This window comes from Echeneis naucrates, chromosome 10 (genome assembly GCF_900963305.1).
Source record: "Echeneis naucrates chromosome 10, fEcheNa1.1, whole genome shotgun sequence".
Taxonomy (NCBI): Eukaryota; Metazoa; Chordata; class Actinopteri; order Carangiformes; family Echeneidae; genus Echeneis; species Echeneis naucrates.
The window spans coordinates 4,411,686-4,438,856 of NC_042520.1; the positions used below are offsets into that span (position 1 = coordinate 4,411,686).

Sequence of the window (27,171 nt, forward strand, 5' to 3'; positions counted from 1 at the left end):
CAAAATAGAAAAACTCGCTGAAAGTTAAGCATGAGTTTTGAACATACCTCTTAGTTCAAGGTTGAGGCGACATGATGGTTACGGTCAAGTAATTATCATGGCAACTGCTGTCGTCAGTTATGGCTCAAACCTCATGAATTTGCTAATATGCAACTACAACTCTAATTCATGTGTCTGCCTTTGGAATGATTTCTGACTGTGTTTTTTTGCATTTCTCTTTCATTATATTTTAAATAATTCTTTTTAAGTCTTTGGTGTAGGGTTGGCTTCATGCTATGCCAGTTCCTGCTCATTTCCTAATGTATAAATGCACAGAAGCTTTTAATCGTGTGTATTTCCAAGTCTGGTATAATTGCTGCGTTTGCAGAAAGTCTGCTAAGCTTGAAAATTTGTTGATTTCCAGTCTCTTTTCTGTGCAGATTAGAAACCAGCAAACCAGCAATCGGCTCTCCCTCCTTCATTGATTCTTCCAAAGGAAAAGTTTGTTATTTGGGACCTGTGGCATGGCAACAATTAATGGAGATGCAGCCCCGACTCAGCATTTGATTTAAAAGCTGTGAAAGGTGCTGAGAAATTGTTTCATAATTCATTGTTCAGTGTCCAACTTTTCTAAATCCAGAATTTATTAGAGAGAGTTAAAGGAAATTGAGTTACTTTTTTTTTTCTTCTAAGTTCATCTTCAAAGTACAAGTGCCAATTTTCAACAGTTCTCAAAGGGAGATTGTGGTTTCCTTTGAACTTGATGACAATTATGGATTTACGAAACACACAGTACAAAAAAAAAATGGATTCTATTACCCTGTAATGACTTGAGTCATTTATAACTCCTCCTTAAGTTTCATGTCTATAGCACAAAGTTTGGATCAAGTAACCCCAGCGTTTGGTAGAATTTATTAATGCCTTTGACAAAGCACTGATGAGAAGCAGTTATGTATAGGGTACCGTAATTGCTGTGATATAAACGAGAAGAAAAAGATTTATACACCCAGCGGCATTAAAAAGGCCGACGTGTGGTGGGAAAAATCCTTATCCATGAAACATTAATCTTTTTTTTTCTTCTTTTTTTTTATTATTATTTTGCAGCACCAGAAGTTGAAGTTTTACATCTCACAGAACATTAAGATAAAATGTAACTGCCAGAATTAAAAACGGGGTAACAGACCTATAAATCTGAATGAGACAATTGAAAGCAGCAGATCTACAATCCAGATCCGCTCCAAAGAGAAGAGTGTCTTTTCCGTGTTGTCTCCACGGGGAGCTGTTCGGATCTCACAAACTTCAATCGTCCGGGGAGAATTCCTTTATATCGATAATCATCACTTGAGGGCCTGAGTTTGAGTATGAGTGCTCAGGTTTTACCGTAGCCATAAGCAGGCAGAGGAATAAAATAAATGGTTCCTGATTACACAACTGCTGCTCACTTCCCCTGATGGAGCTTACTTGAAAACGATTTCTGATGTGCAGTCTGGCGAAGACCAGAGATTGTCATGCTGCTGACAAGGCAGCTGGTTCCGAGGATAGTGACGCTGTGAGGTCAGTCTGTTTTTGGAATCAATGAAGGAACACTTGAGTGGCGCTCACAAGCCACTGAGAAGGGCAGGTTCAAATTTCCACGTGGGGAAACTGTAGAAAATGTTTTTTATGCCCCCCAACTGAGCGAGGTTTGATGCGCTTTTCTAGCTGCCAAGATTGTTAAAGCAGTTCGGTGTAAACAGATTGCTGGATTCATTCTCTTTTTTCAACATTGAACATCTCCTGTCAACCAGTAGAAGGTGATGACATGCAGCATTTGCAGCGGTGCAGCTTGAATGTGCTGTGGGGCCGATGCTGCTGTAAAACTAAAAGCGGTGCCTGACTGTAATGGACACTCAGATGGAGATTTCCGATAGGCAACAGTGATTGCTGCAGGTGCCAAATACTAACCTTCTACAGCTGTTTTGGAAAAAGATTTGAGAAAGATAAGCAGACTAAGAATATGAGAATATTAATATTTTATGGCTATTATGATATTTGTAAAATCAGCGGGGGGACAGAGGAAGTGAGTAATGATGATGTCGTCACTCATTAGCTAAAGTAACATAAGTCATTTATATATATATATATATATATATATATATATATAATATGTAGCTATAATCTGCAAAATGGATTGATTTCATCGAGTTCACTTGATGCAGAAAGATGCAGAAAGATGAGACTGGAGATACTGATATACGGTCACTGTCACTTTGCCTACAGTATTTTCTTTGGACTGAGACCATTCAAGGCATTAGAAAATAATCTCATTCAAGTGGAAAAGCTCGGATTCAACTTCAAAAGGTATTTCTGAACTAAAAAGTTCTTTGACTTTAAGTTTAGCTCAAGAGTGTTCCATGTAAACAAACCCAAATTTATATACACTGATAAACACTCGTTTTAGTGTGAATGCCTTAAATAAGATTTGCAAGTCAGTGATGATGTTGACATTTTTATTTCTACCTTGTTTTTGTTTATGTTACACAAGCTGTAAAACGAAAGACACAGGAAGATTTTTAGTTTTCTAACTGAATGAATGAAACAAAGTAGGATCAAACTATAAAACTAAATCAGAAGAAATGAAACTGAATTCTTCATAAAGTCACAGAAACAGTCCTCCATTTTGAATGTCAGTGTAACACACCTCCTTTATATAAAGTCCATTATTGTTAATCTGTAAGACTCCTACCCTTTTATATAATTGTAAAAGCCTGTAGCATTAGATAAAAGGGCTAAGAGACATATATTTGTATTTATATACTCCAACATGGTCTTCTTATATTTATGTGAATTCAGATGCTTCATAACACAGTCAGAGGTTTTCTGAGGAATCAGCCAAAGCCATCTTTGTTGTCACTCACACTCACTTTGAGACCAGCACTGACGTAGACAAACCTGGAGCACCTTGTTGGGATTGTCTGCCTCCATTACACTGAATACGATTCAACGGAACCTGCCACTGAAAGACGGAAGGATTTTTATTCTTCAGCACCGGTTATGAAAGATTTCAGTCAGAGTTGTGAACTTTCCGAGGGTCTTTGTCTGACAGTCTTGTCAAGGAAAAACAAGAAATATACAAATAAATCTAATGGCTTAATTTGGAGATCTTAAGCGAGAGAAATTCTCTGTAAACAAGCTGCACAAGTAATCATCTTTATGGCCAATATAAGACACGCTGCATATTGATATAATTATTGTAATAAATCCATGCTTTGGCCAGAGTTCTTGATGTGAATTGAGGAAAAAAAAACTGTCATGTAAAAAATTCCAGCGTAGACAAAAGCTGCTTTTTTGTGTAAATGTGTTTTGACATAATTGTTTTTGAATAACGGGTGTTTGCTGTGAAAGGAGGTTCCATTTTGCGCATTAATTTCTTTCATAAAATATTCAGTGTCCTGACAAGACCCCGTTTTTTTTTTTTTTTCCTCACTCAACATCACAGTCAGGTGATATTTTGTTCTCTTCTACACTAATATGTAACAGGTCTTGGCTCAGAGGAAAAACAACCCAGAATGGTACAAAGCTATGATCAGCTGTAAGCCTGTGTACCTTTCTTTGAGTGCATTATAAAAACCCAATTAATGTTTTGTTGTTCTTTTGTCGTCGTACACGACGTTGCTTTGTTGTAGTGACTGGTGGCAGCAGTTCAACGTTCAAAGCAAAAAAAACAAGCAACAAAGTGGAGCCAGGGAGCTGCAGCGTTCAAACTGTTTCAACTGAGTCCACAGAGTCACTCAATCTGAATCATCAAAAACAGACTCCGTTCTTCTGGCTTTCAGAGAGAGTTTGCACAAATCAACTCAGCCGAGATCAGAGCGTATTCTGTTTGTGGGGCGTTTTCCCTTTTGAGTCTTTGTGTACGTTCTATGAATACTCAGCATCAGCGAAAATGCTTCTATTTCCACTTCAAAATGTCAGACTCAAAGCAAATGGGGGTGCACTCACATTCAGCCCGACTAATATTGAACATCATTGCGCATGAATGTGAGGGGAGTGGGTTAGAGGAAGGTGAGGCTCGGCGAAGAGCGAGAGAAAGAGAGCGACAGAGCGTGATAGAGGATGGAATAAGGAGGTTGGCTGAGCAACCTTGGTGCAATTTGTCTTCATGCAGCCACCCCTCACGACGTCCAGCAGTCCCAGGCTATTTTCCCTGACAAGCTTGTTGCCTCCAGTGTAGTAGGTGATTTACCTCGCACTGTGGCACTGACCAACATGCCGCTCTGGGAGAAGAACAGAGTAAATCAAAAAGTCTGGACTTCACCGTTAATCACTAATTACAGGTTGGATGGTGAAGGTTGAGCCCTTCCTGGAGACTGTGTCCCTCAGGCCTCAAAGCAGATCAAAACGAGGAGCCAAGGCCACTTCTGCCTCGGATAAATCTCCCACGGAGGAGGTAGCAGGCTCAAAGTGTTTGAGTCGGCCCAGACTCCCCGTCTCTCTGAGGAGTTTCTCATTCAGGTCGGATTGCAGCCCTCGCTTCCTTTTCCTCCCTCCCTCCGTCCTCCGTCCAGCAGCTAAAGCTACGAAGGAGCCAGCCGGGCTGCCTGTCGCCCACTTTCTTCTTTAAATTCTCCCTATAACTTCACACATTTCTATCCCCACAGGGATCAGCGACAAAATCGAGTTTGTTGCTTGCAGCGTATTTCAAAAGCATTAAGATACAAGGGGGCTGTAATTGAATGGTTAGGAAGGACATTATTGAAGGAGATTTTAGTCAGCGTATCCACCTGCCACCACCTCAGCTCCATGGAGAGCGCCAAGTGGCTGCATGCTGTGTTGATCTGCTGGCTGTAGTGTTATCTGTGTCAGGATGCGTGACTGATGGAAGGTCCACTTTCCGTAATTCTTCACCTTGCACAGGGGCCATTTTAGTGTGTTTTCCTGTTCATGTAGTTGTTTATTGAGGTATTTGCTTCATTTGAATTGTGTAAACCCTTCTGCTTACAGTTGGACGGCAACTACTTAAACACAAAACCGCTTTGAATCTGCAACAAATGCCACATCATTTGCATTGTATCGCAAATTAAACAATCTATTTTTAATTGGCATTTCAACATGATTTCAGAACATGCACTCGGTACACTTTCATGCACATCCTGAATAATTTCCACACCGCAGGACGGTGGTAAGAAAAAACTAATTGCTCCTTCATTTGTTTTCCGGCGGGATTGATTCTGCAGCAGTGTGGCGTTAAAATGCCAACGCTACAGGTTTCAGAGCAGAGAGAAGCTGTCGCAGTTCTGTGATCGAGAAACAGATGGAGACAAATTGATTGAAAATTGATGACATCTCTGAAAAAAAAAAATGAAAAATGAATCTTAAAGAACAGGCATGTATTAGATTAAAAAAAAAAATAGAAAGAGACTGACAGTGAAAGAGATTAACTGTCCATTATAAGCAGCCATTGCAGTTTTAAGAGAATTCCTTGTTCTCCTTAAACCTGCTGATCTTCCTGTGCTGGTCACATTTATATCTGACAACTTATCATTTGCATGACTGAACTTGTGACGCGGCCTTTTTCCAGGTTCTCAGCTGTTACTTCCGGTACAATGCTATCCTAGCCTGATGGTTGAGATAGCCAGAGGTACAAAAATAAAACATGGACTATTTGTGCTCTGTCGGCATTTGACATCCCAGCAGGTCTGTCATGTTGCACCAAAGAAACAATAGCTTCACTTTACCCAGCTCTGGAAGGAGCACTCCCCTCCGCCGTTTCAAACACTTTGGACTTTGTCTCTGAAGTTTAAATTTGTTCTTTCCAGCGAGAACTGTCCATCACGATTTACCATCCGTCCAGTACAGCGATGACATGAGGGGGTGATGTGTTGTCTGCTGCAGTTTTGCCTTGTTGAAACGCTAAAAATTAGCGTGTCAGTGCTTTAAAACTGCAGCTAAAGCAGTCTGTACGGCCTGTTTCTCAACATCCCGCCGAACTCCTCACCGGTCACATACACCTTGTTCAGGCGAGACCTTGTTAAACTAGGAAGTTTTTGTTCTTTGAATAATTTTTCATTTCCTTTCAGTTATTTTGATTCTCTTTGGCTCATGATGGCTCTCATCTCGCCCATGCTGACTGCTGTCGTCATTCATTACATAGAGACAGATCTTTACTGATCAAACGTGTCGCCTCAAATGACTTCTGTCACTTCATGAAAACCGCAGGGTAAACATTTCAAGTTGCGTTACAAAACTGATTATTGCCTTTCATGTGACATTTAAAGCCTTTCCGTCCTACATCAGTACAAGTTATGGGTTATATTTATTACAGAAAAATTTTCCATCTGGAGACTAATGAGTGAATTACTCATATATTTGTTTTAGAAAGGAAAAAAAAAAAAAAGAGGCTCATACATGAGTGTTTGACACCATCGCAACTGATCTTGCGTGCGATTTTCAGTTCTTTCCTATTGGCATTCTTCTCTTTTATTCTAATAGTAACAGTGAGCATAAGACAGCAAAAGGAGAGAGTGGGGGTGGCTTGCAGCAAAGGTTGTGTGTTATGTGTTGTACACCAGCAGCAGCAGTCTGAGATGATTTAGTGTGTTATATAATAATGCATTTTATTAAATAGCAACAGTAATAAAGAATAATCCAGGTATTTATCCACACAGGAAAAATATAATATTGATACTTATGAATGAAATAGATAATTTAAAGGTGACATAAAAACTTCCAACTTGTAATAAACTACATCGAAGTGGACAGCTGGAATGTATAACAGGATCTGATGCAATAGCCTGGCAATATACATTCACTTCACAGAGCTGATAATGTTCAATCTTTCCTGCAAAGTGGTCGGCTCGACTCTGGGGTTACTTCTGAGGCTCACATTAGTGGCTCTGCATTGAATGATGTTATATGAAAAGGTGTTTCTCTCATTTTATCCAAAAAGCATCAGGCAAGGTTCAGTCGAAACACCGTTGTGTTGTTCCTGTTATGTGGTTCCAAGTTGTACCCAACAGCAGAAAGATGTTACAGTATGGTTTATAGTCTTTATCTTTTTTCTTTTTTTTTTTTAATCAGTCCAGATGAAAGTCATTTTCCTTTTTGGTCCCCCATACCCCAAACACTGTTCTATCTCTGCAAGATGAGTAAATTGATTCCAGTTTACAGCAATGCTTCTATTAATGGAAAAAGAAAGGGAATGCAAAAATTGGAAAATGTAAACGAGCTGTTGATTATGCGCCACACTTAAGTTTAAAAAAGCTGTGCGGGGGTGTCTCGGAGTAAGGTGTTAGGTTTCTGTAACAAACATTTATTTAAATTGTTGACTTTATATAGATTTTCTGATTTTCCTGTGTTAAGTAGACAAGTAAAAGAGAAAGTCATGCTGTAGTCTCACAAATCATCACAGAGTTGCATCAACGCAGCTGACAGTATAATTAACTAAAGTTAGAGGCATACTCCCACTCAGAGTAAATGACTTATTAATCCTCTAATTTCGATGTAAGCCCGGCAGTGATTTGCCTGAGCTTAAACAGGGCTTCCTGAGGGCAAATGAGAGATTATACGTTTTCACTGTGGAAAAAACAGAAGTACGAATTGTCTCACAGCTCTGGTGTGATTGGTCTGGATCAGACGGGTGGGCCGAGCTCACAGATCAAAGACACAAGTGGCCCAACTGCAGAAAAAAGGCATTGTTGCAGGGCGGCTGAAATCATGCTGTGATTGAAGGTGCTCTCATCCTTATTCTTGGGGATGTGGCAAATGAACAGTCTAGTGTTCCTGCTCTTTCATTAGGTTTTGTATTTCATGCCCTTAGGAGCAGAGCAAATTGAGTCTCTGTTTCCTTTTGCTCCATTGCTCATTACCCAAGAGAAAGATTAAAAAGCATTCTCTCACAGGCCTAGTTACATAATACCACCAAAAAGTGGATGAGGGTACATAGTACTCATTGTCTCATCAAAATATTGGACACAAAGAAGGTATTAACTAACCACAGCGGTGCTGACCTCTCATTGTCCCGCTGTGGATTTTCTTTGTGGCACTCAGAATTGGTTGAATATCAACTGTAGAGATCTCAACCACATCTCATCATCACCAGAAACATGTTTGGAAAACTCTGATCAAGGTCTAAGGCTGTGTTTCCACGGGGAAGCTCCTCTAGAAAGGCAGCTTTTTGTTTTGTTTAGTTTTTTTTTTTCCTTTTTCAATGCCATTTTAATCAGAACGGATGCACTCCTGGGTTTTTACAACAGCCCAGAGAGCACAGCTTGTTTTAACAACACTGAACAGGTTAAAAAGCAGTGAGCTTCAGGTGGGATTTGGTGAGACCAGCAGCACCATTGCTCCCCAAAAGTGTCTGCTTTGTTTTTTGTTTTTTAGCAAAAAGGGAAATATTCTTGAGCGTGGATATTCAGAAAGACGAACAGAGAAAGTGGAACTTCCATTGTCGTATTATCAAGTAAATTATGCCAAGTATTTAGAGAATATTAAACCTGGTTCATTCCCATTACTTTGAAAATTGCAATAATTGCCTCAGTGAATCGAAACCAAACCAGACAAACGTCTGCCTTGGCAGCTAATTGAGACACTCGTATTTTTGTATTCTTGTTTTCGAGCTTCAATAAGCAAAAAATGTAAGAAAAACATTCATATTTCATTGCAAATATCTCAGTGGATTCTTCCCTCTGAATTAGGAACCGTTACATGAGAAGAGATGTCCAGCAAATTTCAGATATGAAGTAAAGAAGAACTCGGACTTCAACACGTTTTTTTTCCCCTCATTTAAAGCAACTTGCAAATAATGAACTTTTCTGCAAGCAACCAGATTTGTTGCCAGTTTGTGTAACGTTGTGTGTTTCTCTCTTTCCAGACGTGTACCTGCTCAACCTTCCGGACGAACAAAAAGTGAGTGTCACCACAGTGACAGTCGGCCAGAGCGTCGTGTTGACTTGTGCCATCACAGGGGAACACAGACCTCCAATACTGTGGGAGAGAAACCATCAATATCTGAACTCCTTGAACCTCGAAGACATCAATGTAAGAACTGACGGCCATCACACTCTCTGGGAGGTTGTTAATAGATAGGTAGAGCGTATCAAAGGTGTAAATAGGAAAAATAAGGACACACTGTTAGATATGTAGATGGCTGCATAATGAGAGTAGTAGTTGAACTGCTCTGATACAAAATCTAATTACTGTGTTTGAGGCATCATCACTTTTTAATGACACTTTTGGAGGCGAGCTGCAAATTTTATCCAATGCTTCTTTCTCATAATAATTCTACTTTATATATTTATATATATATTTTGGAAGCAGCTTAGATTGTCAGCACTTTTTTTTTTTTTTTTTTACTGCTGGCGCTGACTTTGTATTGTAGGTCTGACAGTAATCCAGGATGTCAGCTTGTATTCTTGGTGTCTGTGTTTAGACACTGCTGGGAGGGACAAGGATTTCAGACAAAAAAGGAAGATGAAGGGGGGATACCACTGGGGTTTAGCCCTAGAGGAAGGACCTAGTTTTACAACCCAGTGAAAGCCTGCATGTGTGTGTGTGTTAATCTACACGTACAGCTCCAGACAGCCCTCTGTGTCACGTTCACCCACATCAAACGGAGCAAAGATACTTAGGTGGCGAGGTACAGAAGAGGAAGACCTCTTCCGCCTTACCCTTTCCCTCTGTGTGTGTCAGAGCTGACCAAGATGAGTGTGATACTGTTGTGCATAATTAAGTCAACACTGTCGCAGTAGATAAAGGGAGACCCAGCGAAGCTGCTAATGTAACATTAAATGTTGATGACCCTTAAAATGAGTAAGAGGCGCCCAGCTGTCGCCAGTCAGCCTTGGCACCATCAACTGGCTCTAAACTAGTGCGCTGGTTCTGGTTGTCAGCGGTGTGTGATTCCCATAAATAGCGGTTTCAAATCGTGAGGTTACTTTTAGGCTGCGGATTCGAGACCAGCAGCTTCATCACCGTTTGCCTGTTTTGGTCTTACTGTATTATATTTTACTGCTGCTTTAAAACAAATCACAGCCATACAAGAGATAGGTACAAGAACTGTGGGCAACAGAAAAAGAAATAAAATGTTCTGTCAGATTATTTCTTCAAAATGCTCAGAATATCTTTGGATGGATTCATGCGAGAACAAAAAGAGAAAAAGGTGTGAGGTTTGGTTAGGTCAACACAGGCTTTGATCTATCTTTCACATATATATGTATATTTTCCCAAGAACGGCTGTACTTCTTTCATTTTTCTTTTTTTCTTCCAATAGAAGCAGTTTTTGTTTCATCTCGTGATTTTTGCCTGAAGACAGTCAGTGTCCTGACCAGAGCTGGTTTTTGTCCGCGCTTCACAAAGCTTCATCAGTTTCTCATGCGACTAATATCTGACCTTTTTCAAGAGCGAATTCAATTCAAATGTCAGCGCAGGGATGAAAGCTTCTGCTGCCAAATACTGAATGCTGCTCAGTAATGCTATTGCATAAGGAGAAAAAAATTAAATTAAATCTTCGTCTGAACTATTCAGTCACCGCAACAGAGAGAGCAAATAGATATGGATTTGAACTGGCTGAAATTATTGGACATTTCTATATTTTGGTGATAGCGTATTTTTGTAGAAAGAAAATGTAATTATTTTCCAGTTTCTTGTGGTTTTCACTTTCTTCCTATGGCTGAGACAGTGGAGGAGAAAAGGCGGTGTTGGTAATTAATCAAACCTTGGCCTTTTGCGGTTTGCGAAGTTCATCTTGTTGCAGAAAGTTAGATTCCAGTGCGCAGATCTCAAACTTCGAATTACAGATGAGAGCTGAAAAAAGTCGAATCTATGTTACATACTCAGAGCCACTTTGGTTTCCCCGGGCTCTATATGATGAGTGTATATAGTGTTGGTGCATAAAATTACACACAGCATATTGGTTGACAGCGTGCTTCATGAAGTGAGAGAAAAGTTATACTACCACAGCTAATCTGTATCACAGCTTTATTTAAAGAATAAAGCTGTTATATGTCCAGCTGAGTGTGTGATTTGATTGTGTTCGTGCCTAACAAAGCTGGAGCATCCGCCCTCCGCCGATATGCAGATTCACTAACAGTGAGCACTGCCGGTAAGTGAAGCAGCAAGAGCACCAGGAGTCTCCTGTGGCTCATCAGAAAACTGTGTGCAAATCACGCAGCACCAAGAGAATTCTACCCGTGGAACACAAGCAGCGCAACGCCGGCTTAATCCAGATTTATATTTGGCTCTGAGACTTCCAGTCAATCACTGTTGTTCCTTCCAGAGAAGGAGAATGGATTTTGTCTGCACCTGGCACCCACAGTCTCATTCTAAATGCCTCGCACACAACTTCTGTATAATTGCTGGCTGTTAATATTTGTGACCATCCACTGTCAGCCTTAATTAGAGTCATATTCCCGTGAGTACACAGGGGAGGTTTATGTATTCTAATCTCACCGGCCTCTCCCAGATCAGAACGTGGTTATTTTACAGTTTGGTGTATATATATATATATATATATATATATATATCTGCGCTCAGACTTAGTGAATTGCGCATTAATCCCAGCAGTGTGCTCGTATCCCAGAGTTCAATAGAGCCTCTCTGTATTTTGACAAAGCAGCTTACTGTAAATCCATGGCGTTGACAGTTGCTAGCGATTGCATCATCATCCAGTCCAGCCATCAGTATTTCAATCCTCCCTGAGTGGCCGAGAAGACAGTCATGTACTGAGTAAGCCTGTGTGTGTGTGTGTGTGTGTGTGTGTGTGTGTGTGTGTGTGTGTGTCTGGGGATGGTGACGTCTTCCCGGAAATAGTCGAAAAGATGAAAACTAAATTTGATATTTTGTAATTCTCAGATTGGGAATAAACTGTTTAAGTTTGTTTAAAAGATTCAACTTTTAAAAGTCAAGTCAAAGTTTTGACAGCTTGCGAGGTCACCGCAAAATATATTCGACTTTGCACCAAAACTGTTGACTTCACTCATTAAAAAACATAGGCGTGTTAAAAAGAAAACTAAAATTGTTGTGCAGTCCCAACAAGAATCGGTACAGTGCAGGAAAGAGGGCAATCTGACCTCAATCTTTCTTCCTCTCCTTTCTTATCTTGTCCGTTGGAATAGGTGTTTCACCTCCCATAGCGCTGTGTGTGTTGTGCTGCTAGTTTTCACTCTTAATGGAGGAAGTGTACCATAAGGAATATTAAACGTGTGAATATTTATATCTGTTTTCAGCTCTGATCGGTTTGATCCTCCTGTGCTGCTTCAGAGCGATCACAAAACAAACTGTGCAACATGATGTGGCAGCAAACACAAGAAACCTACTGATTTTTTTATGGCTTTTATTATGTGGTGTGGGAGCTGAGAACCACTCTAATATTTTCCTCCATTATCCTGACATTGGACCTACAATCTGCTATATATTGAACATGTTCTGTATAAGGACTGCAAGCTAGAATGAATTTAATGTAAAATTGAATTTAGTCTGCTGATATTAGATGAAAGAGTGAAAACTGGAGCTGAAACTGGTGACTTTTTTGCTTGAAAGAGCAAAAAATGGAAAACTTGGTGATTTAATTTACAATCCTGGCACTGAGAGTGGTGTCACCTGGTTGCATTTTCTATTGCCTTAATATTATGTGATGGAATCAAACCTCTAAATGCTTTACGTCTTTCTTCCTCCCCAACAGATCCCGTCACAGGTAGGGTGTTTGGACTTATTTATTTATATTTAAATCTGACATTACCTCACTTCTTTTATTTTTTCATTTCATTCAAAAACAGCTCACAAAGCCAGCGAAGAGCTTGCAACGGATGCATGATGCTGTTATTCACACTCCAAGCTCAAAAACACAGCCTGTCGACGTGAACATGTGTTCCTTCACCACAAAATGAATCCACAGGAGTTGCATCAGTCACGCAGAGAAAGGCTGAAAGGATTTTTTTTAGTCTTCTCAAATTGTGCCCAAGAAATCTTTGTTCTGTTCACTGAAAAAAAAAAAAAGGTTATCTGCCAGTATATTAAGGGTTTAGGTTTGCATTTGTCAGAAAGTGAAAATAAAAGCACAACAAAACAAGAAGAAAACTGCTCCAGTAGTCTAGATTCTAATTTCTAACTTGAAAGGGGGGGTTCGAAAGATCCTGTTTCATTTTAATGTTGCTTCACCCAAATCTTCACGAAAAAACAAAAAAAACAAAAACAAAAAACAAACAAACATATTTTCCGAGATAACCGCCTCCCAGATTTCCTCCTCAGCCTCAATGCAGCATGAAAGCAAATAAACTTCAACCTCATTATCTCTCTCCAGAAACTGTCAGAGCGCCAGGCAGGGAGTGGAGAGTTTTTCCAAATGTCCAAAGTTTGGACACACTTTACTCTCCACTTAAACGGGAAAAGTGTGTCCAAATGTTCCTCTCTCAGTGTTTCATGAATCAATGGCCACTTTCTGAAAAGCCTTGTGTCCGATGAGGTGGCTCTTTACTGCCCCTTCAGAGGTGACCTGCTGCTGACAGCTTTGTTAATTATAGTTTCTTGAGGGCTGTGGCCTATTTGTAAATCCACCTTTACCTGCCCTTGTCTCCCTTCTTAGCGTAGTCTTACCCCGGTCTGCTTTGTCTGCAGAGAGCTGGGCGCAGGGCGCCGCTGATAGCTGAGGTGAGCTGGAGGAATCATGTCGACAGCCTACGCCGTGACTTGTTCCACCCCTCTGAGTTTCATTTTTCCCCCCCATTCATTTTTCATTTAAGAAGGTGACACAATATGCTCTCAGCCCATGGGGCCAAAACGCACCATCGATTTCCCCTCATATTGTGAGGCTCTGATGCTTCACTCAGCCCCAGCCGTTACCAGGCTCGTGGGTTAGATCAGAGCACACTGGGGCGAAGTGATAAACACACTGTACGCCTGTAAACACGACGGCAAACTCCTCTCACTTGTCTGTAGACTTAAGGCGGGGGGGGGGTTGAACGCCAAGATGTAAACAGTCGGCAAAGATGTGACCCAAATGTTAAAAGCTGTTTAATGAGATAAGCTATTTTTCTTATTCTGAACTCTGCTGACAGAGGGCTGGTATTCGGGGTTAAGTCTCATTTTAATATGAGAATGGTGTGTTAAGTTAGAAGAAATGGGGAGCATGGGGGCAGAGTCATGGACAGTCTGAAGAATAAAAGTTACCAGCACCAAATACATCGTAATGTTTTTTTAATGCACGCAGCAATCAGGAATGAACACGTTTTGGCACTTGGCCTTCATCAAGTTAGAGGGGACTGAAGAAGACTAATGAGTGCTGCAGCACGTTCATCTCTAAAACTGTGCACAGGGTAGTGGGAGGCCTATTATTTTGAGCACAGGCAGTTCATTTGTTTCTAAGCACCTTGTAAAGATGTTTAATACAAGTAGATCCAGCTAATGCGAAAAAAAAACCAAAACAAAAACGCTGCTGTCAGCTAACTTACTGCAGATTTAAGTCTTCTTCCTCAAATCAAAGAAAATTAAAAACTTGAAATATAACTTTGATTGCAGTGTTACATATTATTATGAAAATAATGAGAAAACTGGGCCGGAGTACATTGGAGTAGACAAAGTATTTATTAAATGTTAAGAATGAGACTCATTCTACTAAATGATTCAACCATTACTGCGGAAGTTCTGCTGGCAAATGTTTAATTTCATTAACTTTTTATATTATTCTATCCGCTATGGTTTTCAGAAATTTTTAATTTCTATTAAATTCGTTTAAAAAAATGACATTTTAAAATCATTGTTTTAATATACTAATAGTATCCCAAAAAAAATGAAAGTGTAACAGCACAATATCCTGCTGCCAGTAGACAAGATGAGAAACATACCATAAGGCAACGTTGGCACCACAATGACAAATGCAAACAATGAACACACATGAAAAACAAAAAACAGAGCTGGTATCCATTCCCCGACTCACGACTGCAGCTTTTTTCTTTCATTCGCGAGTACAATAATTTACCTTTTCATATTGTTGACTTGTCCCCAGAAATCATGAAAAGTTGATTTAGCTTCAAAGAATCAGCACCGCCTATTTCAATTCAGTTCCTTCAAGACTATTTATACTCACAAAGCTCATTACCATCTCCTTTCAAGGTAACTTTTTATTCCAGCATGATCTTAAAAAGGTGGCAGACATTTGCCCTTTGCCAACCTCAGCTGGCTCATTAGCTTTGGGGGCTTCTTTTTCTGCTGCTGTCTTTTTTCCTTTTTTTTTTTTTGTTGTTGACATTTTTTCTTCCTCTTTGTCCACTTTCATGTTTTGCTGTTTTGGGTTTTTTTTGTGCTTGCTGGTTAATAATCATAACACAGCATGAATTAATTATACTTTAGTTAGCGCCGCGCAACTTCACATCATAGATTGGTTTTGGTTTAATTACAGCTTTTGTTTTCCTTTAAATAGGCCACATGAGAATTTAAGGGGAATATGTTTTCTGTTTTTTTGCGGCATGCACATTAACTAATACACAATTTGTCCTTTTTTTTTTTTTTTTTTTAGGGACAATAGCATTTGAATGCAAAGGAAGTCTTTTTTGATTGACTGCTTCTGCGGCGCTACATTTTCCTGTTTTGTTTTGAATGCAGCCAACATTATCACTCTATGCTCATCAATTACAGCCTGCCTTTCAATCAGATCACTTTCCTCTGATTGTAAAAATTATATGTATCAGAAGGCAATTTCTTCTTACTGTGAGTCTGATGTTCATTTTCCTCTGTGCCAAATGGCTTCAAGTCCGACTGAGATTAATGGACGCGTCTCTTCAATGTGCCTTTTGGCAAGATGGTTGTATTTTTCATTTCCTCTGCCATGACACATGTAACTCCTCATCTGCACCGACGAGCCTGTTGCATTCCCATTGAAACAGTTCATTTCATCTCTAAATGCGTCAACCGTCACTGCTGCCTCTAGATTATCAGCAGTTTCTCTGAGTCACCCCGGATCTTTTTGTGTCTGTCTGATAGGACTTTGGGGATGATGGCTCATTGTACATCACCAAGGTGACAACGACCCACATGGGCAACTACACCTGTCATGCTGATGGCTATGAGAAACTCTTTCAGACTCACACGCTTCAAGTGAACGGTAAGAGGCCCATACTGCTCATACAACACACTCTCCATCAAACTAATTCTACCCTCAGCTCTCATCTGCTGTATCAGCCGCATTGGCAGGTGCGTCGCCGTTGACTACAACCCTTCATTTATTTCACCATTTATGCATTTTGGAATCTATCAGCTGCCGTTGGTTTTCGAACAACTTAAAGACAAATACATTAGCTCTAGTAAAGATTTAGTGAATGTTTGTGGAGATGCAGTGATCATCAGTCTCTTGTTACAGCTTTTGTATTTTTCATTCATTCATTTCCCCACTTTCAGTCCCACAGCAGTTCTGTTCTCTTTAGTTTCTAAATTATTTACTTTGTGTGCTTCTGTTTGTTTAAAGGTGGCACGGTGGTGAGCGCTATTGTGTCGCAGAAAGAGAGATTTGGGTTTGACGTTTACGTTCTGTGCACTCGGGCTCAGCGATTTGGGGAAAATATGTAATAATGATTTTTTCTGAAAGATATTGTGATTTGATTTGGGAGGTAATTTTGTGGCTTTTAAAGTGCTGGCGGGGGTTTGCTGTATTTGGATCATTCCTAGCATTAGGTGACACTTGAGTCCCAACGGCGCAATATAGTATATTCTGTGTGAAAACACTTCTTATTAAAAGCATTTATTACACAGTTAACCCACTCCAACTTTGAAAAAAAGATTGTGTGCGCAGGGATTTATTAAATTTAAAATAATTCATATACCAGTTAACACTGCCAAACGTCAGATCACAGAGAAAGATAGTTGATGAGATTGCAGTTGGTCTCAGACATGAGGACTGCTGATCTTCTTGATCAGCAGTCCTTACTTTCACTTTCAGGAAGGCCGTACTGTAAATATGCATCCATACCAAAAGACAACTGAAGCGTTTTATTTTCCTCTTCTTTGCTAATTGGGTTGGAATAGCTTTCAGCTGGGTGAACAAACTATGTGCATTTTGAAATAGAGACATTACAGCAAGAGCAAAGGTGAAGCACTTGAGCTTGTGTGAATGAGGCTGTTTTTTTTTTCTCCACACATTCTGCCCTAATGAATTGAATATGAATAAACCATAGCGTGTCAATGTAGAACTTAATATCTTCATTACAGTCGACAGACAATGGGTTCATTATCATTTCTCAGATTACTCAGATTAATTGCACTGATATATTAATCTTCTTATAGCAAATATTGTGTTTACTGAAACACTGAATCTCTTGACATCGATTACTTCTGTTCACAGTTGATACCAAAACTTCCCAATGACCTTTTTCACTGCAGAATATGCATTACGCATTCTTAGTCTGAGTGAAGCCTCCAAGGACCTGCTATCACTCGGAAATGACTACTGAGATTTTTCTAAAACTCAATTAAGAAACAGCTGAAAGAGACGGCAATTCTGGGAAACTGGATTCAGAAAGCTGTCCATCGCTCCACAGCCTCAAGAGGCTGACGAGATATACACTATTCAGAGTTTTATTCAGAAGGACTGATGGAATTTAGGATGAAAGTACTTCCAAAGGTACTTCTGATTTCATACAGAGATCACAAGAGCTTCTCTGTTGGAAGCTATGTGAAAACTATGGAGGATAATTTTCTTCTTCATGACTAAAGACAAGGTGTTTTATATATTATCCATGTGCGTTTGTTGCTAGCCAATTTCTTTGTGTTGATGAAGACACTGATGCTGTACTTCTAGTTCACAATCATTTTGAAGATATTTATCGTGTTGCGATCATTTTCTTTATCTCTATAGCTTACACATTCTTTCTCATTTCTATAGCCCATTCTTTGCTGCAGCCACCCAACTTTACCTACAGAAATCAATAAAGTCGCGTCTAATTTGTACTGTGGCTGAAAACAAATTGTTGTTTGGGGTGCATTAATGAAAGTGTTGGTTGAAATACCAAACATACCAACCATTTATTTCGCTGAAAAATAAATATAGTTTCCCACCCTGGAAAGCGGCATTCATTTTGAAAACATAATTTGAAATCTAAGCATTTCTGAAGGGTGAAATGTAACAATGTGGGATGATGTGTTTACGTGTGCCTGAGAGCATCATTTTTCAAAATCACTGTTACTATCATTTCATTATTGCCCTTTCACTGTCTGCAAGTATGATTTGATTACACCCCTTTTGTCCAGGATGGGCGTTACCGTGCCCCTGTGACGCTGGCTGTCGTGTTTTTGGGGTTAAACGACCCTCAGGTAAAGTGAAGGTGGGTCATAGTGAGAGTAATTCAAAGACTTGGTGCAGTCGGTGGTGCATCCTTGCTGCGAAAGGGATTTGAGACTGCCACCCTATGTGCCCATCTGCTGCGAGGTTAACTGCAAAGGAGGAGGCTTTGTTTTGCTGATCCCTGGCCACAAAACTGGGCCCCAGAACCAGGAATGTCATGTTTCTAATGGGAATGAGCCAGAACTCGAGCCGTATGACGCATCAGCAACTCTGAAGTGAGAATCTGTCCTCGGTGCTGGACTGTCTCTTTTTCTCAGGTGGCCAGGTCGATCTGAGCGTCCCCCCACATAAGTCACCAGCTAAATGCTGCTGTGCTGGAGTTTTCCCATGAGGGTTGCCCAAATTAGACTGCATTGTCTGAAGCGCTGCTTTATCTAGGCTCTGAAAAGCAATTCAGACAGAGCAAAACTGTCAGATTTGGAGTGTCTGGTTGTGGGCTTGAGGATCTGAAATGCTGCTGTAGGACATGGGAAGGACTTGGACAACAAGTTTATCATAGACAAGTCTAATTATATATTTATAGAATGATGAACTCATTATTACATACATAGATCTCTCACTGTTCTCTCTCCTCGGACTGGAAAGTGATCCATCTGAGTTTTTTTGTAGCAGAAAAACGTTTTTTCAGCTACGATTTAATTCATATTGAGATGATTAGTGTAAATTTGTTTACAATAAAATTATTGACAACTGAAGAACTTTGATAAAAATAGTGTAGCCCAAGTTTTATCTGTATATTATTATTTGTCTTCTGTCTTTCTCCATTGCTTTAGGCAGCAGATTCTCCTTGGAATCAATTTCTTTCATTTTAATAGAGTTATTTCAATTCCTGGCAGGAAATAATAAATGAAGTGACACATACGAGAATGAACCTAAGCTGTGCAAGATGAGAAAATGAGCATTTGAAAATGGCTCAGTAATATTCCTATTATGCATCTTCATATTTGTCCCAGATTTCTTTCAGCAGCTCTATAGGTTTTCCAGGTTTTACTTTTATTTCATTCTTGTAATTTCTCCAGCTACGTGATGTACATGCAAACCGCTGTATTTTTACTGTGAACAAAACTCTCATCAGAGCTGGATTTGTCCTGCGTCTCCACGCGAGGCCTGGCATTCAGGTGAGGCAGTTATCACAGCTAAGAGAACAAGCTTGTGTGAATATTTGTTGTGGCCTCTATGTGCCAGTGGTTAAGAGTTTGTGTTTGTATACATGCGATAAGAGGGACTAACAGGACCCTCAGTTCTCACACTCACTGGTGGTGACTGCCATTTTTTAGAAACAGCTATGAATTCAGTTTGATTGAAGAGCTGTAGCAAGTCTGCCAGGAATAGTTGGAAATCTCCCAGAGGTGTGATGCTGAAGTGGTCTCCTGCCATGATATTTGTGTGTTGTACGCTCGTGTGTATGTGCGCATGTGTCTGCATGCCCGCTCATCTTCTGGCCATGGCCGACGGGGGCCTTGCAGAGTGATTGACGACTGGCTGGGGAGCGTTATGATGGAGCTGTCAGCCCTGCTGTGTCACATTCTCCTGGCAGTGACTGTCCTGACACTCAGAAACACATCAGAATGCAACTTCTTTCACATCTTGTCTGAATCGAGATTTGAGATAAAAAGTATCACCGACCTGCTTGCTCTTTCCATTTTCACGACTGTCCAGGCGAAAGAAATTGTAATGATTTGCATGCAGGAATTAGGCTTACACATGGACACTGGCAGAGTGTGAAGGTGAAGCTTTTCAAGCGGCTGAACACAAAATGTTCCTGTTTAGTGTGAAAACAAGAGTCTGTCTGTCGCTAATACCAGTTTTAAAGACATTGTGAAATATGCAGCTTTACTGCAAAGGACTCAATATTTATTCTTGATGTCTTTAAACAAAATTCTGCATCCCATCAAAGATGTGTGAAGCACATTCAATAATTTAACCAAAATATTAGCGTCAGAATGCATTTTTTGTGCATTTGTTACTGTTTTATTACTGTTGACACACTAAATGTTCAGTCATGTCTGATGACTAATGATTTTTCATGCTGGGGTAAGTTCACATCCTGTATTTATCCAATCACAAGTAATTTTGTGAGGTAATCTAGGTAATCAAGTCCCACAAAAAAAGACAAAAAAAAAAAAAAAATGCTGGAATTCTTGTTTTGGGTTTGCGTTATTTAGAGGATTAACAAGATTTGTGTTTGGATTTTCTGTGGAAAAAACAATTAGCATTTTGAAGAGAACGAGTTTGAGGTTTAATATGTTAATTCTCCTCCATTTCTTTTTTGGTTAATTGAAATCTCGAAGCCCCGGCGACCCAGCTCTGGATAAGCGGTTGAAGATAGATGGATGGATGCATGAGATCGAGGATTTGATTTAATCTATTTTACATGTTTTACATCTTTCATGAGTCCATGCCAGGGCTGGAGATAAAAGACACTCAGACTGATGCCTCACCGTGACTTGAACTTTATCATGTAACAACTTCAAACATGTTTATGTTTTTGGGGTGTTCGTTCTTTTTGGGCACTCTGATCTTAGAGTGCTGTCAGGTCAATATGAACTCCTCTCTTGGTTTCAAATATCAGTATTATAACAATATCAATGACAAATCTGCCAATAATTTTCACATTTTTGTTGACAGTTAAGTTGATTAATCTAGCTCCTATAAAAACACTTTCCGTATCGCTAATTGCTGTGAGATGCAACTAATGATTTGACTAAATTAGCAATGATCACGACGGTTCTCCTGATAGTGTCAGCTGGATTTGTTTTGAACGAAGACACAACATTCAGTAGAACTAAATATTGCCACAGTACAACATTTTAATTTGCAGTAATCCAAAGCCACCTGCCATCTGTATTTTAATGAAGTGCATCTTCAGTATTGGATGGAAAGTCGCTTGCCTCGATAGGCATCTACAGAGCGAGTCACAGCAGCGGCCTATCTGACAGACAGGGGCCACATTTCCACTGTAGAGATCAGTGAACTAGATATTCAGAGTGGATACTTGACAGGAAAATCTATAACATGTTATTGAATGCAAACTGAGGAGACATCCTTGTCTTGTTTTTTCTTTTTTTTGTGCAGAAGAATGAGTTGAGAGGATTAGCTCCATTAAAGGGCAGTTATCTAAGTACAAATATCTCAGTATGTAGTAGATACAGATAATAGTATAGCAAGGAAACTCCTAATTTGTGTCTCCTTCTTAAAAAAAAAAATCACTATTCTGTTTACTCAGCAATTTACAAAATATTGACCACAATACAAAGGCCAATGAACATTAAATCCTAAATCCATCTTTTTGAAGTTAATGAAGAAATCTGAAAGTCTTCAGCAAAAAATTTTATTTTTCACTTCTGATTTGACTGATTCGCCGCTCAAATCATTTTCAAATGACAGATAAACTGAAGTACAGTGTGTGTACAGTGAGCCCGTTACACATTCCCTGAGCTATCTGATAACGTTATGTTGTGCTCAGCTGGGATGAGGGAAAAATACAAAAACAAAAAAACAAAACACACCTCACTTGGATATTTGAAGAAAGTAGGCTGGTTCATTAAAGCTTTGGCAGCCGATGGGCCCCTCCCATCACAGATGTCTGCTTGAACCGGGTCCATCAAACCTACAGAGAGCGCTGATTAGTCCTGTACTTAACTACTCCATAATTACACCTCTACTCTCTGCAACAACACTGTAACCTGTCTGACGTCTGTGCTGCAGCTGTGAGCCCTGGTTGGATCACGGCCGCAGATCTTCAGTACAATCTCACAACCACTTCCATCATTTTGTCTCACACAAGCAATTTGCCCAAAAAACTGTATGGCATTAGATATGAGCTCAATCTCACACAATCTATTTTCTATCAGCCTCAATGGCATCACAAGATGTTTCTATACACTGTGTTAGCACAGACGAAAGACAGGCCTGATTGCAAATGGCCCTCTATGTGCTAATTTTCACCGATTTCACCTGTTCTCACAAAGTGTTGTCAAAGAAGAAGCATCTATACGGTGGAGTCGTGAATTGAGTCAAGACCGATTCTCTGTGAAGCACTCTCATAATTCCCTACTATCATCCTCCAGAGAAAAGCTTTCCATATTAAATGTTTTACATCAAGTAAGATGAGCAACTTCTTAAGATTTTTTTTTATTGCGTCACCAAACAGAGAAAGAAGAAGAAAGGATAACTGCTAAACTACTTCTGACTTCTGTCCGTCTGTATATTTTCAAAGAGTTTAAACTGTCTATCGTTATTCATTACTCTTATTTATTACCAATTAACCAATCAGCCGATCGTTTGAGTTCAGTGCAATGCTTCAAATAATGCAGATAAATGTCACACCAGAACAATTAGATGGGGGGGGGGGAATGTCAGCTCTGTGACCTTGACTGAGAACAGTCCAAACGATCATGACAGAGCAGCCTTGAAACTGTTGATCTTCTGGGCTTTTCACACACAGAAGTCCTGGCTTCAGTTCTGCAGGTGGAAACACCTTAATGATGAAAGAAGTCTGAGGAGGATGGCCAGATTGGAGGGGCTGACAGGCAACGGAGGCTGAGATAACCATTTATGACTGCGGTGAGCGGGAAAGTATCAGAATGAACAGTTAGATGGATGAGCTACAGCAGATGAAACACCCTCAGGTTTCCCTCCTGACAGGCCAAGAACAGAAATCCAAGGCACAGAAAATGGATACAGACTCACCAAGACCAGAGTTCGAACCTGGAGAGACCGTCGTGCATCTCATCCTGCCTTGTGTAAACAGTCTCGGGCGGTGGCGGTGTGTCTTACTGTTTCTCACCACCTCATTTTATGCTCCTCAGTTCCAAACAATCAGGATTTGAATTTCACAGTCTAAGTACTGTTGCTGACCCCATGCATCCATTAATGGCCACGATTTCCTTCCACTTTCCTCTTCTAATAGCTAATTCCAGCAAAATAATGCGCCACATCACAGAGCAAAATTCGCTTTCAAAGTTCGCATCATGAACATTTGAACGGCCACCCCAGTGAGAGATCTGCAGCAGGAATGTGCACCCAATAAATCTGCAGAAGTGATGTGACACAGGAAAGTCAGCATGGGCCAGAAGAAATCTTTTCCTAATCATGTGGAATCAGTGCCACGGAGAATGGAGGCGGATTTGAGAAGCCTTACTCTGCATTAATATGATGCTCTTTGTTCACGGATTGTACATTTAATGTGAGCACTAAAAGGGAGTGTCCTTCCCTGACTAACTAACCTGACTGTCACTCTTTCTGACCACATAAGACTGTTTTGTTTCCTCAGTGAGGCCTGTGGATTCATCCTAAATTTCAATTCCAACACTGTAATTAACGTCACTTTTTGAGATTGCCTGGGAGGCTTTATTAATGAGGTGTTCGAGTGGAACCCGGTTTGGCCACGCTCGCAGTATGCAGGTGCTGATTAATAGGCTGCTGTGGATTCGTGCCAGGAACAAAGGTTCATGTCACGTTTGCCATGACATCAAAACCTGCCCCGAAGAGTCCCAGAGAGCTCACCGTGTAGACATCGAAATCCTCGTGTCATCGTGCTCAAATGCTCAATCTGGCTGTGACTGATTTCTTCTGATTTCATTAAGACACTTGGCTGTTTGGTTGTCTGTTATGTGTTCATGATGTAGAACTTCTGTATTGATGGGCTACTCTAACTCCAAACCCAATCTTAATTCACATAATGACTGTGTTCCTTTGGGATCTGATAATAGCCTTAGCTGCCAATATAAATCATTTTTGGTAAAACATTACTCAACATTGTTTTTGGGTTATAGAACAAATAATTATGATTATTTATATATGGAGCTCATGCATTTCATTTGATGGGGGCCTTGAGAAGGGTGATAGTCACTCATTTATTTTGTTGTGTTTTCTTGATAATATATGTTTAGAAAACTTGGAAGGGAAGGGTTTAAAAACTTAAAACTGTTTCTACTTTAAACTTAAATTTTTGCTAAATGAGGTTAAACAGTTAACCTTTAATGTGCGCAAAATATAACTGATATAACAAAAAGCTGATAACAACCAGTGTGCGTTTGAACTTACTGGACAACAAGCCACTAAATATAAAATTGGCAGGAATTTTTTCTTTCTTTTTTTTTTTAAGTTAATGCTGTGATACATGTTGCATAGCTCAATCTTTCTGGTTAAAATTAAAAAAAAACTTGCTATTAAATAATACATCTGCTGAGATCACCTCTACTGTCTCTGGATCGAGCAGGAGCCATTTCTATGCTGGTACAGGTTCAAACAACCTTTATTTACAACAGAGGCTACTGCCACAAAGTGATTTACAGTAAACTCTGTGTCCTACAAAGGAGAAGAGCTACACGGAAAAAGAAACGAGGCCAGAGCTTTTGTTTGCTGGTCTGGGCATGTGTGAAGAAATTAAGTGGGAGCAATAATCTTCGCTCAAAAGATTGACTGCGTGGGTCCTTTTCAGTCACCCTTGTTACTGCGTAGGGGTATTAGCCTAACTGGAGTGTCTCTGTGACTGTGATTGGTAAAGTAACCTGGGTTCCATGAGAGCCCTCGGCAGCCCACTGCGGACAGCGAGTTGGCAGTCGGGATGCTGCGGTAACCAGATGGTCGTGGCAGAACTCTTCAGTCCTTTCACTCACCTGGCTGAATAAAGACTTCCTCTAACTCAGTGCCCACAGGAAATGGTCTCTAAAGCACGTCTGCCTTCTCTGTGTCTGCCAAGTGTCTCACTTCGATCCTGTGCTCATGTCTCTGAAGTCTGTTTCAGAAAGGCGAAGAAAAGAGGACACTGATTTGGGCCAGAGAGGCCGTGAGAGATTGCTCAAAACATGATGGCAAGATAGAGAGATTTGATGTCCCTACTTAAAGCACTGCCAGGCTGTCATCCTTATATGTGACAGGCTGTTGTGGAATGAATGATTCTGCTTTTTCTGTGTGAACAGTTTGTTGTGACTGTCCAAACTTCCGTTTCAGTCTCTTCAGGTAAACTACTACGCTTTTAAAAGGTTTTATCATTGTTGCGCTATTTAAAAGAAGGATGTGTCCTTTTAAAGGATTATTCAAATTTGTTCTTTTGATATATTTTCATATTTTGTGTGCAAGAGTCTAACAAGTTAGCCCTCGGGTGTGGTGCCAAACTTGTGGCATATTCTCAGCCTATGCATAAATGCATATTATTATTGTGATTGTGTGCTTTATTGATTTATGTTGATTTATGGTTTTGGAAGTACGATATGCAGGAGAGTTTGTTTATTTGGCTTCAGGGTAAAGACGTGAAGCTGCAGAATGAAAGTGGAACAATGGGCAGAAATGTGTAATGTCAGCTCTTGAAATTTAGTTTGTGAAAAGCGAGTGACATTTAACTTGTGCGTTCTTTTTCTTCAGACATGTTTTCTCTGCTTATGTCCTACCTCCTCCCTGACAAAAGGTTACATGAAATCAATGACTAGGAACCAAGATCAATACCGTTCGAACAGAGGTCTTCTGCTTTATTTATGTCTCTGATTCGTTTGGCTTCAAAGAGCATGCTAACCTTATCCAAAGGCATTCAGCAACGCTGAAAATACACTTGATGCTATTGATAGCGCACATTAATGCAAAGCCATATGTTCAGGTCTTGGCTCCTTCTCAAAAGCTTTACTGTGGCTACCGTATTCCTCAAGCCATGTCAATGTAAACAGCGGTGGAAGATTGGGCAGTATATTCATTCCTCCACCCTCCCCTCCCCCTCTGTCTCTCTGTCTCCTCTCTTTTCCATCCTATTTTCAGTTCCTCCCGTCATCAGGGTTTACCCAGAGAGCCAAGCCAGGGAGCCAGGCGTCACTGCCAGCCTGCGTTGCCATGCTGAGGGAATCCCCAGCCCCCAGCTGGCCTGGCTGAAGAACGGCATGGACATCACAAGCAAGCTGTCTAAACAACTCACCCTGCAAGGTAACAGAGGAGTTTACTGCTCACTGCATACAGTATACACTTACATATACAATATAGCTTTACTGCCAGTAATAGTGCATCCATTTAGATTTTACTACTGGTGTTACTTTCACCGCTGCAGTTTACCATGCCACTTAAATGCTACTATAGGCATGATTATTATCTGTTCTCATTAACATTGTGTAAAATGGTTAATTTTACATGTATAAAAATGACCAAGCTACCTAAACCAAGATGAGTGGTTCTCAGTAACAGCAGGCATACACTGTTTTTATGTGCCGGTTCATGTCTTAGATGTTTTTCTGGTTGAATTATAGCATGAACGTTGGATGAAACTCGTCCCTTAGCTGCGTGGGTGTCTGATTTTTAGATGGATGTGTTACTATCGTCACTTTAGAGAGCTCGGCTAGATACTCTGGTACAAGTTGAAGGTGATCATAAAGAGATTCACGATGTCTGTAACTTGTTGAATTTCCTCAATTGTTCAGCCCCAATATAAAATATTTGGAGTTCAAAGCTATTTGTAGTTCTGTCAATACAAAGTGAAGACGAATGCTTTTATTTAGAGGTTGCGCACAAAAACCCTACAGAAAATCAGACACAGCACAGCATGAGGCAAGCCTGTACCGCGTTCTTGCTTTGAACTCCCACCTTTTGAATTCTCCCTGAAACAAACCTCTCACCCGCTGCTCCTCACATATTAAAGAAGTCTTATGTAACTCAGTAATGGTAGCAGAGGAAGGTAGCGTGAAGCCACCTTTTATCTCATTCTGGCAGGCAAACTGTCTTTTCTCTGTCTGTTTCCTGTGTTGTTCCTCAAAGCTAATGGAAGTGAGGTGCATGTCAGCAATGTGCATTTTGAGGACACCGGCGCCTACACCTGCATCGCCAAAAATGAGGCTGGTGTGGACGAGGACATCTCTTCGCTATTTGTGGAGGACTCTGCACGCAAAACATGTATGTATAAGTCATGT

General features: G+C 40.2%; 1 protein-coding gene across 1 annotated transcript in view; it reads left to right on the forward strand.

Annotated features, from left to right (window-relative positions):
* The window catches only part of fstl5 (follistatin-like 5), a 145,545-nt gene that overhangs the window by 85,117 nt on the left and 33,257 nt on the right, over positions 1–27,171 (forward strand). Inside the window, exons 7-10 of the mRNA XM_029512772.1 lie at positions 8,831–8,997; positions 15,931–16,051; positions 26,036–26,197; positions 27,020–27,154. Coding sequence (XP_029368632.1) covers positions 8,831–8,997; positions 15,931–16,051; positions 26,036–26,197; positions 27,020–27,154 — 585 coding nt within the window. The remainder of the gene's footprint in view (positions 1–8,830; positions 8,998–15,930; positions 16,052–26,035; positions 26,198–27,019; positions 27,155–27,171) is intronic.